The 15,051-nt window shown below is 41.7% G+C and overlaps 2 protein-coding genes across 2 annotated transcripts in view; one reads left to right on the forward strand and one right to left on the reverse strand.

The window, feature by feature from the left end:
• slc1a7b (solute carrier family 1 member 7b) overlaps positions 1–14,799 on the forward strand; it is a 63,666-nt gene extending 48,867 nt beyond the window's left edge. Inside the window, exons 4-11 of the mRNA XM_084010704.1 lie at positions 6,565–6,607; positions 6,700–6,931; positions 7,048–7,147; positions 8,281–8,514; positions 10,326–10,520; positions 12,337–12,471; positions 12,610–12,709; positions 13,137–14,799. Coding sequence (XP_083866830.1) covers positions 6,565–6,607; positions 6,700–6,931; positions 7,048–7,147; positions 8,281–8,514; positions 10,326–10,520; positions 12,337–12,471; positions 12,610–12,709; positions 13,137–13,394 — 1,297 coding nt within the window. The 3' untranslated portion in view covers positions 13,395–14,799. The remainder of the gene's footprint in view (positions 1–6,564; positions 6,608–6,699; positions 6,932–7,047; positions 7,148–8,280; positions 8,515–10,325; positions 10,521–12,336; positions 12,472–12,609; positions 12,710–13,136) is intronic.
• The window catches only part of magoh (mago homolog, exon junction complex subunit), a 106,795-nt gene that overhangs the window by 51,997 nt on the left and 39,747 nt on the right, over positions 1–15,051 (reverse strand). The window lies entirely within an intron of this gene.

The raw sequence follows: 15,051 nt of genomic DNA on the forward strand, positions 1-15,051 counted from the left end.
AGCTCACCACATGCAGCCCATAGGAAAAGAATGAGACAACATAGGCCAAGTTATGGACCGGCAGCTGCGGCAGTGCTAAAATGTGACTAAAAGTAATGACTAAAAGTTGACTAAAATGTTTTTACTTTTTGTCGACTAAAACTAGACTAAAACTATGAAGGTAAACAATGACTAAAATGTGACTAAAACTAATAAGCATTTTCGTCTAAAGACTAAGACTAAGACTAAATCTAAAATAGCCGCCAAAATTAACACTGTCAAGCTGTACCTGGAGCACAACAGGGGACTTGGTTTCAGTTTTGATCTGTGAGGTGGTAAATTTGAAATTCAGACCATTAATATAGCAGAAAACAACTATTTACAACATATATAGTGGAATAATGGCATCTTCAGCAACTGTCACCGTGTTGATAGCTGTTTGGAAGCAATCTTTCAATCATAGATGTGCTCTGAATTTGGAATTTAGCTTAAATGGTTTTGAAATTGCAAATACTCTTTTACTCATTTATCTTTCTTAGTGGACCTATGATACATAACCCTATTTACCACACACTCAACATGTTCCCATGGCAATGTCATTCTGACATTTCTGGCATGCTGTCAACAACAACAAAAACACAGCTGTGAGACAAACCTCCTGAGATCCTGGACAACACAGTAGCAGTGTTGTTGTAGTTCAACATTTTAATGTGGAATATTTAACATGATGCATATGTATTTCAACTCTGATCTGAGTTTTACTTTCTCACTGTTCTATGTTACTGAATATGAGAAGAGACATTCTATGCTGTTACTTATGAATAAAAACACATCATGGAAATTAGTTCATGCTTTGTAGCCAAAGGACAATAATAAAAGCAGCCTATACAAGTTGGACCAGACTAGAGTTGTTGGTTTAGGGATGTTTCTTTGTGACCATACTATTTAATGACCATGGTATTGGCGTGTAATCCCTATGATTTTTTTCTTTTTAATGGGATGATATTTTATCATATTCTAGCTGAGCTGACTGGAAGGTTAGACTGTAACACTGCCCACCTCACAACTCACATAAAATTTGCAAGTAATAACACCTCACTACACAGGACGTCAACCCCACAGTATCCTACTTTTAAAGACTGTTTGGATTTTTCACAAATCCTGAGACTAGATTAAAAGCATTGGTTGCCTTAAGCTTTTCAGTTCCCATATTCTGGGATGACTTCATTGTTGACTAAAAAATGTAATCTTCTTTAAAGGAGATGGTTTCTCAGACCCAGGATCAGTAAACAGGACTATTAACAGTCACCTGTCATACAAATCAAAGCATTTATGCTTTCAGGACGAACACTGGTTCAAAAGGTGTAATTAAGCTGAGTAAATAAAAAATTAATATTAGTAGCAATTCCTATTTGACTTTTTTATCCATCAATATAATCATATGGTGTTGTACATTTCGAGAATCATCTGACAGTGCGTTACTCTTCATACATGATAAACTATGACATTCAGTGCACTCGACCAATGTCATCATAACTTCGTCTTTACCACACATTAGTACTGACCATATAACTCATAACTGCTCTAGAACTACTTTGGCCACAATCGACAATTAAAATAATACATAGGTCATCGTAATGAAAAACCATGTATAATAAGCTTTTGTCTGCATTTTTGAAATGTTTGTGAAATGTTTGTGAAAAAGATAATATTTTAAGTCTAGAAAGTTTCTTGAGAAAGATCTCTTGTAGCGCAAAGTACATCACCAACATGGCCGTTACCTTAGGTTGCTAGCTACGTAACTTAGCTATATTTAATGCACAAATGTAACGTTATCTTACCTTATGTGTTTTACCAGCCACTGTTTTTATCAGCTATGAAGAGAAAGAATGAGCAAGACCTGCTTAGGATTCAATGTAGAAAAGACAGTGGTCAGCGATCAACTTAACAACATGTTTGAATATAATGGCCCCAAATCCGTACAAGCCTGAAATTCACACAAGCCCAAGATCTAACTTTCAGCCAACCCTTGACCCTCTTTATACTTTGGTTCCGCCCTCTGAACAATCATAACATAGCCAAGAGTGTTGTTGGGCCGAATGTTATTCTAGTCAAATGCCTATTAAAATGTTTTTTTTACAAGAACTGAATTTCTAACTGCAATTTGAGCTAGACGGAGGATTTTAATGATGAGATGAGTTTTAACTTGACAAACATTTTCAGGTATATTCTGACACGTTTATTGATTATGCAAACTCTGGTATGGTCCTTACGATGAGTGTTTGCATTGTAAGGTTTGGTTATATTTCAGTGTACAGGCAGGTGTGTTCATGCTCATTTTAATAATCAGGAGCAGAGATGAAATGGTCTGTTTTGGCCATTATTGTCAAACCTTAAACACCCCACTCTCTCCCAACAGTAGGCTGTCTGGTGGGTAGAGTGCAGATGTTTTGTTCAAATTACTTTTTGGAAAGCAACAAACATTTTCAGGTATATTCTGACACGTTTATTGATTATGCAAACTCTGGTATGGTCCTTACGATGAGTGTTTGCATTGTAAGGTTTGGTTATATTTCAGTGTACAGGCAGGTGTGTTCATGCTCATTTTAATAATCAGGAGCAGAGATGAAATGGTCTGTTTTGGCCATTATTGTCAAACCTTAAACACCCCACTCTCTCCCAACAGTAGGCTGTCTGGTGGGTAGAGTGCAGATGTTTTGTTCAAATTACTTTTTGGAAAGCAACAGTGTTGTGTGGGATAAAAGTTAAATGTCAGCTTGTGAACGGCCAGCGCAGCCAGCCCACAATACCGGATGTGGGCGAGATGTTGGAGGTGGAAAGGATGTGGAGGAGAGGAATTTGACGTTTCAAAATGATGAGATTTTATTTTCCCATTCAGATCGTCATTTGCATTTTCAGTAATAATAAAGAAACAAACCACTTTTCAAACTAAAATAAATTCAGCTTTCAAACTGAGCATAGCGTCCTAGACATTTTTGGCAAAGCACTCTACCTCACAGCAGGTAGGCCCCGAGCCCTTCTTTTCGGGCGACTGACCTAGGGTGCAGTCGAATAGTCAAAAAATAAGGTCCTAACTCCTATTCTTAACTCCTATTCCTAACTCCTATTCTTAACTCCTATTCCTTGACCTCTGGGGAAAACGTCACGGGGTTAAGGAAAGGCGATAGGAGAACTCAATTATTATAACGCGGCCGCTGATGATTGACAGCTGATGATTGGCACCGGTGATTGACGTGCGTCTGCGCTGGAGAAACTACAATAATGGACTACAAAAATCGCATCGTCCACTTCTCCACATGTTGGTTCTATAAACAGCTGGTTCACTGACCGGCTTCAGGTCCAGCAGCTCCTCCTTCCTGTTTGACCGTTTGCTGTATTTACATTTAATTTGTGGTTTTAGTTTAGTTTTTGTCAAACATTTGTAACATGATTGAAATAAATAAAAAATATCATTAAATTATTATCACTGTCCTCACAGATTTATCAACACAATTCCAATTACTATGTCTGCTTGGAAGTAATTCTTAAATATGCAAATGCACATATCGTTTGTTTTCACGAACGGCCGAGGTGTGCGGCACTTTAAATTTTGCTCTCGCAAAGAATTGTGGGTCGGCGTAATCTCCTTTCCTTTCGCATAGGAAGGTCCGTTGCATCCTATGCTAAAGGACCTCTGAAAGGAAGCAATGGCTGCATGCGTTTGGGATTTGCGTGCACGAGACTTGAGAGGATCCGCCGGAACTCGTCATAAACACGTCAAGTTCCCACCACGTCAAGTCGGACACAGGTGCACTTCACGGACCTTTTTTTATTTATTTTTTATTTAAACTTTATTAATAATTATATACATAACAAAAACTGTCGCTCCAGGGGAAACTTCACAGACTTTGCACAAAGAATATGGCCTGCTCAGTGGCGCTGGCTTTCTTCGTCGCTGACGAATTCGAGCTGAGGCATTTGAACTCCCCTTGTTGACGGAGGCTGAGGAATTTTCTCACGTGGGAAATACAACATTATAATTCTAACCAACTAGGGGTCCTTTCTTTGCATTTTGAGAATCCGAACGGCTCTTATCATGGCGGCCACTTGTTTACTTCCGGGTCACTTCTTCAGTTAGGAACCTTCCTAAGCAAAATAGACTATTCATCTGCACCCATAGCCTCCTTAAGTAGGCCTCTCCATGAAGACAAATTGTCCCAATAGGGCCAAACCACCATGTAAGGTAAGCACTAAACATATTGTTCAATATTAGCATGGATACATTTCGTGAACAGATGTATTACAATAACCCTTTTAAATAATATCAATCCAATTACTCATTACACACAATATGTACAATACTCAGGCCCTGCGATAGACTGGCGGCCTGTCCAGGGTGTACCCTGCCTTCGCCCAATGACAGCTGGGATTGGCTCCAGCCCCCCCGCGACCCTAAATACAGGATAAGCGGTAGACAATGGATGGATGGATGGATGGATGTACAATACTCATATACATGATTATTATTAAACATACGGACTATGGGCCCTAGTTTCGTGGCGCAGCGCAGGGCGGCGGAGGGTGGCGGAGCCGGTGTAATGCAAGTTTCGCCTGCGCGGTGCACGAAACTTGCAAAGTCCAGGCGGACACACCCCGTCGGCGTGGCGCAGGTGCGCTGAGAGCTGACTGCGCCTGGTCTACGAAACTAGGGCCCTCAAACTTCATGTGGATTTCAGATTAGCTCAAGAACAGCATAGAGAGCTTCATGGAATGGGTTTCCATGGCGATCAGCTGCAACCAAGCCATACATCAGCAAATGCAATGCAAAACGTCGAATGCAGTGGTGTAAAGCATGCTGCCACCGGACTCTAGAGCAGTGGAGACGTTCTCTGGAGTGACCAATCACGCTTCTCCATCTGGCAATCTGATGGAGTCTGGGTTTGGCGGTTGCCAGGACAACGGTACTTGTCTGACTGCATTGTGCCACGTGTAAAGTTGGTGGAGGGGGATTATGGTGTGGGGTTGTTTTTCAGGAGCTGGGCTTGGCCCCTTAGTTCCAGTGAAAGGAACTCTGAATACTTCAGCATACCAACAGATGTTGGACAATTCCATGCTCCCAACTTTGTGGAACAGTTTGGGGATGACCCCTTCCTGTTCCAACATGACTGTGCACCAGTGTACAAAGCAAGGTCCATAAAGACATGGATGAGAGAGTTTTATTTTGTGTATGCATCCTGCCACCAAACCTCTTGGAAAGAGGTTAAAGCAAGATTTTCAATCTTGCAGGCTCCTGCTGTTATGCTGTTATGTCAGCTTGTCCAAATCACTGTTATATTCAGAGCCTGCTGACTGACTCACTTCCATTTTCAGTTACAATGCAAGGACCTCTAAAATATCTGAGTGTTCTGCAGCTGTGTAGAGGAGAAGGATCTGATGAAAAATAAATCAATGTATAATATGCCCCCAAAATCAGACAGTATCCATTAGTTTGCTTGAATTCCTACATTTACATTTCGGGCATTCAGACACTTTTCTCCAAAGCGACTTCAATAAGTACATTTGTCGGAAGAAAGAAACCACAACATAATTTCTGATAAAGTAAGAGCGAAAAAATAGAAACAATTTTCCTCGTCTGAGTAAAGTAGTAGCTGTTCAGCAAGGATACCTTTAGGTACAACAGTGCTATGATCAAAATGCTACAGGTAAGAACATAAAAAGTGCTTTTTTTTTTGGGGGGGGGGGGGGGGGGGGGGGGGTTAGTGGGTCATGCTATGCAGAGTCGAGGTTAAGTCTGAAGAGATGAGTCTTGAGTCTTTTTCAGAAGATGGCAGTGACTGCTGTCCTGACATTGGTCGGGAGTTCGTTCCACCACTGAGGCGCCAGAACAGAGAAGAGTCTGGACTTTGCTGAGTGACATTTGTTTGATTTTAGCGATGGTGGTACCAGCCGGCCAGCTGAAGTCGAGGAGCAAAGTGCTTGGGTCGGAGCGTGTGGTTTCACTGGTGTTTGGAGGTAGAGTGCCATCCATTGATGGCCTTGAATGCCAGTGCCATCGTCTTGAATTGGAGCCAGTGGAGGTCACGAAGGAGAGAGGTCACATGGGAGAATTTGGGTAGATTGAAGATAAGGCGTGCTGCAGCATTCTGGATACGCTGCAATGGTTTAATCGCAGAGGCCGGGAGTCCAGCCAGGAGAGACTTGCAGTAGTCAAGGCGGTAGATGACCAGTGCTTGGACCAGGAGTTGCGTTGCATCCTTTGTGAGGAAGGTCCGAACCCTGCAGAATATTGTAGAGGGCAAATCTGCAGGATCGGGCCACAGCAGTGATGTTGGGGGTGCAGGATAGTTGGTCATTGAGGATTACACCCAGGTTCCTCGCAGTTGGTAAAGGCAATACTGTGATGCCCTCGACAGTGACCGACAGGTCCATGCGAGGGCAGTCTTTCCCCGGGATGAAGAGGAGTTGGTTTTATTCAGGTTAAGCTTTAGGTGATGTGCAGTTGTCCAGTTGTTATTGATCAACCTTTTCAACGATACAACACTGTATTAATATGTCTGTGCGTGTGTGTGTGTCTTTCCCTTGCAGCAACATGTTCCCATCTAATTTGGTCCAGGCTACATTTCAGCAGGTGAGAAAATCACACACTGCTCACTTACAAATACACAGGTGTGGCTTTTTTATTGTTCTCGTTCTGATTCTATTTCTATTCCCCTGCAACAGTATCGAACAAGTAGCGAGTACCTTGTGAAACCCAAGCCAACAATGAGTCAGGCCCAATCAGAATCCACCACGCGGCGAACACTAATATACGGTATCCAGGACGATAATGGAACTGACATCCAGAACTTTGCCCTGGACCTGACTCCACCGCCTGATGTGCTCATACGTATTCGTGAAGGAACTAGTGATGGAATGAATGTCCTTGGAATTGTTATATTTTCAGCCACCATGGGTAAAAAATATGAGTCATTTGTCTCCAGATTTTGTTGTGGCTTTAAGTAGAATGTATCACTGCAATTGATAATGCTCTCATCCATCATGTTAAAGAATGTGCTTTATATTTAACAGGTATTATGTTGGGAAGGATGGGGCCAAATGGCAGCGCCTTGGTGAACTTCTGCCAGAGCCTGAATGAGGCAGTCCTCAGAATTGTTGCCATTGTTATATGGTAATGATTTCCATACACATACCAGTTAAATTAACAACAGCTTTCCCCTTTACAAACAATAATGGCGGGTCAAAAATTCACAATGTTAAGATGGCAATGTTGGTGTCGATGTGGGTTTTCTCTTTTCATAAGCTCATCGCCATCGCCAACTAGCTACAGTGTCCTGATACTAAAATATCACCTAAACTTAACTGTAATCGCTGAGCATGTGTATATCAGATGATAGATCATCACAATTAAAAGGGAATATACTAAACCTATACAGTACTTGCACAATTATGATGAAACCTCTGTTTATAGAATTATTTACAACATAATTTTCCTCAGGACATATGGGCATTTTGTATTCAGACTAAATTTTTTATTAAGTTTTGTAGTAAAAATCTGTGTTTAGTGTGTGTGGCACACGTCTCCTTTTTTTACTACACACTTTTTGCCACACTTTTATAGACATCTGTTTGCCAGCTATCATGACCTATATTGAAAATGGCATCTAGCTGTAGAAACAACACAAATATAGCTCCTCAAGTAATGAGAAATGTCTCAGATTATAAACAGCCAATACAGTAATCCCCCAAGTGCAATTACATTCATTTTATTTACAGTTTATGGATGTTGGCATAAAAGTGTAAAGTTAGCTGACATGGTATGCTTGTCTCTAGATAGAAACATGTATGCCTAATAGCATAAAAAAGGTAAGATTAGCATAGACATGTCCTGCTGCACAAGCATGGCTGCCTTATTGTGGATATTTATACCATTAGCATGTATAAACGTTAGCATTAGAAAAAAATAACGTCATATAAAATCTCTGCAGTTTTCCTGTTGCACGAGTAAAGAGCTGGCAAAGGATATGTATAACATTAGCATGTGAGCAAATCCTAATGTTTACCTTCAAGACATACAAGTGGCAGATGTATGCTAGGTGTGTTAGGTTTGTGAACAAACCTCATATGTCTATAGGCCTACAGGGAAAGTCCTCAGCAACTTTTTACATTTATTCACATTAAAGCCTTTTTAAATACACAATTTTTCACATCACATACAAACTCAAAACATAAGTCAAATTGATCACCAAAGCATTGATCATAGAGGCTAACAAACTTACATTTAGCTACTTCTCACCCTTACAGGTACTTCCCGTTTGGCATTGTGTTCCTGGTGGCTGGTAAGATCCTGGAGATGAGTGATCCGTCAGCCATGGGGAAAAAGCTGGGCTTCTACGCCGTCACTGTGGTGTTTGGTCTGGTGTTGCACGGCTTGTTCATCCTGCCTGCCATGTACTTCTTCATCACCAAAAAGAGCCCCATCGTTTACATACGAGGAATCCTACAAGCCCTACTCATCGCCCTGGCAACTTCTTCCAGGTAGGGAAGTGACCGGCAGGGTGAACAAACTAATCTGACTCGGCATTTGTTTACTGTACATGGATGTTTTGTGCATGTGTATTGTTTTCTCATGTGAATCAAAGTGATATATCCTTGAGACCTTATCAGCCTAATCGATTTGATTTAGACTCAAATAGATCATAAAGCTTTAGAGTGTTGCTACTACTAATGCAATCAGCTAATAAGATGACTTTAACACTTAGCTGAAAAGTTGACCTTGAATTACGAAGCCAGATGCAGTGAGGTCGCCGCTCTGCCGCTTGTGTTTGTCACCCGTTGTTCCTCTCCAGTCTAAATATGGTCACTTCTTTTCACTGGTGGCAGATTTTGCTTGTTGCCTTGATGGCAACAGGCAAAATCCAATATGGCGATGGCCAATATGCCAAACTCAAAGCTTCAAAACCATATTCCACTCACCAATGCAGTGTTACTCACAATTGTTTCAAGTAGACCACACTTACAAGACAAAGTCCGCAGGAGAGCCACCTCAACTGCAAAATACCAAAAGCTATCTCCAACTAAGCGTATGAGTTTACTTATTTGTAATCCCACTAAACATACAGTATATTTAATGCATCCAGCTATCATTTAGGGCCCTAGATTCTTGAGGGTTGAGTCATTCTTATGTTGACAAAACTCAGAGAAAAGTTAGAATAATTGTCTTCGTCATGACTAGCGATCACTGTGTGTATGTGTGTGTGTGTGTGTGTGTGTGTATGCGTGTGTATGCGTGTGTCTCAGCCCCGCCCCCCGGTGAAACAGACTGAGCAGACGCTGGATGAAGCGGTGGTTAATTACACTCATAGGCCCTACTATTATTTTACCACTGATGCGAGCCACAAGAGGTGTGTGTGTGTGTGTGTGAGAGAGAGAGAGACCGGCTGCGTGCACGTTCAACATTCACTGTTCAACCCATATGGAAATTAATGAAATCATAGCAGCTGCCTGGAAGGTAGGAAAGCGACAAACATCTAAACAACAGCATGCTTTGGAAAATGCTCCTTAGCAGCTCATGGTTATGCGATTTTACATGAATGACTTGAAAATACGGGGCTGCACGGTGGTGTAGTGGGTAGCACTCTCGCCTCACAGCAAGAGGGTCCTGGGTTCGATTCCCGGGTCGGCCCGGGTTCCTTCTGTGTGGAGTTTGCATGTTCTCCCCGTGTAAGCGTGGGTTCTCTCCGGGTTCTCCGGCTTCCTCCCACAGTCCAAAGACATACAGGATGGGGATAGGTTCATTGGTGACTCTAAATTGCCCGTAGGTGTGAATGTGAGTGTGAATGGTTGTCTGTCTCTACATGTCAGCCCTGTGATAGACTGGCGACCTGTCCAGGGTGTACCCTGCCTTCGCCCAATGACAGCTGGGATCGGCTCCAGCCCCCCCGCGACCCTGAATACAGGATAAGCGGTAGAAAATGGATGGATGGATGGATGGACTTGAAAATACATAAAAGCCTTTGTCTGGTCCATTGAATTTTGTGAAATCAAACCTTGTTCTGGAAGCTGATTGGAGAAGGAAGTATTAAAGAGATTGATCAGAGTTTTTACACAAAGAAGAGAAAAGAAAAAGAAACGTTGGCCAGAGTAAGCCCCAGCACAGATGTTGTGTACTCAGATCGGCAAAAACATCTGAATCTCATAAAACATGATTATATTTAGTTCAGTTTCAGCTGTTCCTTTTACAATAACAAACCACTAGACTTGTTTACAGCCTTCCCCAGGAGAAAATAGGATGGTTTTGAAATTCTATTTTTACCTGTCCTTTAAATTAGCTGTTTTGTCTTCCTCAGCTCTGCCACGCTGCCTATAACCTTCAAGTGCCTCTTAGAGAACAACCACATTGACCGCCGCATCATCCGTTTTGTGCTCCCTGTGGGCGCCACCATCAATATGGACGGCACTGCTCTCTATGAGGCTGTGGCAGCCATATTCATCGCACAAGTTAACAATTACGAGCTGGACTTTGGCCAGATCATCACCATCAGGTCAGTGGACCGTGCTGTATACCATCTGTGCTTTTAAGCTCATTAACATGGTAAAGATATCATTGGGATTTCAAAGCGATGATATTAACGACCAGCAGTGTTTTACACTGAATAGCAGGAATACATTGTGCATAATAGCTTGTAAAATATTCACTTTAATTTGTGTTTTCTGTGATTTTCTGACATGATAACTTGCAGCACAAATGAAGACTGATGTCTGCCATCCGTTTAAAAATGCTCATTTTAAACTTGACAAACGAGCAATAGAGCCAGGAAGTAAAGATTGATTGTACCTCATCTTTTCATTAATTACAAACATATTGTGGAGATGTCCCTCATGCAAGACTTCTGAAAACAGACGTTATCGCCGATGCACACAAGAAAACTGGCTTTTGTTTTGACAACAATGAAAAACTTCAACTCTATGATGATGGCTCCCACCACGTCTGGCTGGCATGAACACTAATGGAGCATATAATGTTTGTAAGATGCCTGGTGCATTCAAGGACACATCTATTATTGTTAGATGACTGACTCACAGACTACCTGAAAAGAACAGTGTCATAAATTAGTATTGTTCAGAAAATGTTTCATATCACCACTCTGATCACCAGTTTACTGAAAAAAAAGGAAATTATTTTGTGTTTGTCCAACAGTCATCCTTCCCTATATTTGCCATTGTGTGTTTTTCTTTATAGACTACTGTAATTCCATACAGCAACTGTAGATTGAAAGTATCCGCTTATCTCTCTCTGAAATGAGCCATGTGGCCTCGATAAACCACCAAATCCAAGTCACGCCACCGCTGGACCTCTGACCCCAAACAACCCCCCTCCCCCACCCTCTCGCCCCTCCCCCCACCATTATGTGCTGTGGGATCAACCCATCATCAACCTCTGGATCTGCACCAGAGATCAGATGTACACTAACATGCAGTCCACTCTCCACACACACAATCTCTATATAGTTGCATTTGTCTCATTTAACAGATAGGATGCTTGTGACCGGTATGTAGGTGGATAGTTGCCCTGCCAGACAAGAGGGTTAATATAAATCATAACTGGACACCAAAGCGCCGTGCTGTGCTATTCATTAGCAAGCAGTAGCCTGGTTGTTCACACCAGAAGAACATTTCTCTGTGCCAATCAACGAGGGATTCTGCTCCTCTGCTGTTTTCTATAGAGCTAATCTCGAATTTAAAAAACCACAGTCACAAACAGCAGTGACACTAGGCTATGACTTATAAATGTAATGGATGGATTTTGAAATTTGGTCAGGAGGGGAATCAGGGAAATAGAAACTCCAGGAGAACAGCAGGAAGAGAGGGGAGGAAAGTTAAAAGTGTGGGATGGATATACAGTATATATTATAATTTATAAGAATGTGATCCTTTCTGTCATGTTTAATATATAATTTATATCATTTGTAGGAGACTATCAGTGTATTTTCTTCTTGTGGAACGCAGAGAAAATAGACCAGACTAAGAAACTGTCACTCAAGATTGTGAGCCGACCACGGACCTCCTTGCATGTTGTCTCCTTTATGAACAGTCCAATTAGTTTCCGTGGGCGTCACAAGGGCATGGGCAGCACTTCACTGAAAATCATCATCACATCCACATCCAGTCTGAAACCGGCGTAAGGCACCAATGAACTCCCTTCATTTGCAATTGGAAAAGAGGGGTGAAAATGTGGGGGAACTGAAAAGAGCTTGTCCGTGTGACCTTTACATCCCACATGAACCACTGTTATTATCTCTTCAGGTGTTACATTACATGCTGTTCTTATGAATTGACATCAGGTTTCTTAATCTACAGTATCACAGCCACTGCAGCCAGTATCGGTGCAGCAGGTATACCACAAGCTGGACTGGTCACCATGGTGATAGTGCTAACATCCGTCGGTTTGCCAACTGATGACATCACTCTCATCATTGCAGTCGACTGGGCATTGTAAGTATCACATGCGTTCACTTCCATCACGCTTGCATAACTGATCCAAGCTAATCATACCAGAGCAAAAACACATGAACCATCTTCGTCATGTCAAGAAATATTCAGGTTTAAGTCCAACTCGTCTTCCTCCAACAGAGACAGATTCCGCACCATGGTAAATGTAATGGGGGATGCTTTGGCCACAGGCATCATGGCACATATCTGCAGGAAAGACTTCATGAAAGAAGGAGATGGGGTGAGTTGTAATAATGCCTCTGCAGAAAGAGATAAAACAAACTGTGAATTGCACAATTTTGACACAAATTTAGACACAAAATTTGAAAAGTAACAAGGGCTGGTTCTGCACGATTGAGATGTTACAATCAAGGGTCGGTCACCCGTTGTACTGTCTTTGCTACTTCCTGAAACTGAAAACCAGAGGACGTCATGTTTCTGTTTCTTTTGCTATACACTCCATGATAGCAGACATACAGGAAGGATGCCTATTTGTCTGTAGGTTACTGTATTTATTAAAAAAAAAACATATTTAGAATATGATAATAAAATCATATTTATTGTGAGGGGGGAAAGTTGCTTTCAACATGTTCAATATCCTTCCTGACACGCTTTAATTTTTTTCCTCCCATGTTGTCACCCCCTTTCTGTGACCCCATTGTCCGCAGGTGCCTTTGATCTGTGAGCCCAAACCCGTGCTGGACACCCCACCACTGATGAACTGTCACAACAACGGCAACTACCGGCCCCCTTCTTCAGGGGTCAAACACGAGCTCATCCCCTCCGACGTGGCCCGGTTGATACAGCTAGAGGAGGGCGTCCGGCCACCTTCAGAGAGGAAGAAGCCTCCGATTCCCCCGAGGTACCTGAAGAAGAACAAAGAATCCTGCACCATTGACATGAATGGCCTTGAGACCAACGTATAGCCTCCTGCTTGGCGGGTTGTCTGTGTAGATGCGCTGACCTCGGATCAAAGGACACCTGTACGGGAGGGCACTCTCATCTTATTGTGGGGGAAACTCTCACTGGTGACAATGTGTCCTGAAAACGAAGAGGAGAGCCTCGTGGTGGGGAAATTATATAGCAGTGAAGTGTCAGATTGACAGTGGAATTTCCCACACCAAACTGACAATAGTATGATTTTATTCTTAAAACTCCTTCTTGGTGTGGACCTGCAGCGTGAGCTTGCACCTAAACTCAGATTACAGGTACAAGGGCTTGCATTGATGAACTCATTTCTATTTGATAGCTACATTTTATATAATTTATGACTCTTTTTTTCGTCTGTGTGCAACAGTTTCTTTTCTTTTATACTACTGCAAGCAACCGTCTGTTTGAGTCATTATAAGAGACAAGATAGTTGCTTGTGTCTAATGTGGAAGGCCCCAATTGTTTAATTTTGCCTTAACAAAGTTGGCGGTGCTAGGCTGACGGGATGACGGGGAAGAGAGGGCCCAAGAAAAAAATGTCACCTTCCATGTGGTCATATGGCATACTACGGATTTGTTTGAAATCTTGACTTCATTCATCTTTCCTGGCACTTGAACAGCCTAAAACTACCACCATTCAACATAAACAGAGTGTGGATTGTTTGTTGGTTGAGTGGATTGTATTTTTCTCCTCTATTTGCAATATATCAAACAAGATCTGAACATTCTTGATCTCCAACAAATGTTGATGCTTTGCTACTGTATCAGATTATATAACCATTATGCTCCGAAGCCATTCAGTCAAAGGTGATACAATACTCCTGCTCATACTGAAGGCACCCTGACGACTCTATTGTAAGACTGTTCATCCACTGCTCATTCATTTATAGTCACTCAATAGTTTACTCTTTAGCAGAGGTTTGCAAAGTGGGAAGCAGTCCTCCGCCCACATAAGGATTCAAGCAGACGTGGAGCTGTTGCTGTTGCTCTGCTGTTAGATGAGGAGCCTATGAAGAGCGATGGTCTTTGGTTGAAGACATACTGGAAAAAAATATGTAGTTCATCGTAATTAAAAGCCACTAATATTAATCTTTTGTCTGCATTTCCCATTGTCCATTCCTAATACCGGCATCAAACCAAAAAAGGAAGTGAATTACGTGAATAAATGGTGAATAAATAGTAAAGGCTCGATTTGATTTAGCCACTTGAATGAAAATTGTGGCCACTGTGACAAATTGGCAGCAAGTCTGAGAAAATGATGTGCATGCCATGGGAAATACTTTTCACTCAGATAAATTGGTTGATGGTATAGTTATCATACTATATACTACTGGGTGATTTCAGACATAGCCCTCCTCATTATATGGAAAAATACATCAGTGTTTTGCTTTGTGGCGAGTGTGATCAGCATGTGGATGTTGTATTATGATAGACTTGAAAAAATCAGGGGCTATATACTTTAAACCTGAATGTTACTTATAAAGACTTGTTTTCATGTATTTTGTCATTTTATCAACCATTTAATTTAATTTAATTTCTCTCGGTTTCATAGTGGAAAAGGTTGTCAACATGTTTGTGATGGGAAGATAATTGAATGTATTCTGAGATGTGTTTCCCTCTCTACAGTGTCTGGCTTATATATTATTGGACGTAT

Source organism: Eutrigla gurnardus (genome assembly GCF_963514095.1).
Source record: "Eutrigla gurnardus genome assembly, chromosome: 6".
NCBI lineage: Eukaryota > Metazoa > Chordata > Actinopteri > Perciformes > Triglidae > Eutrigla > Eutrigla gurnardus.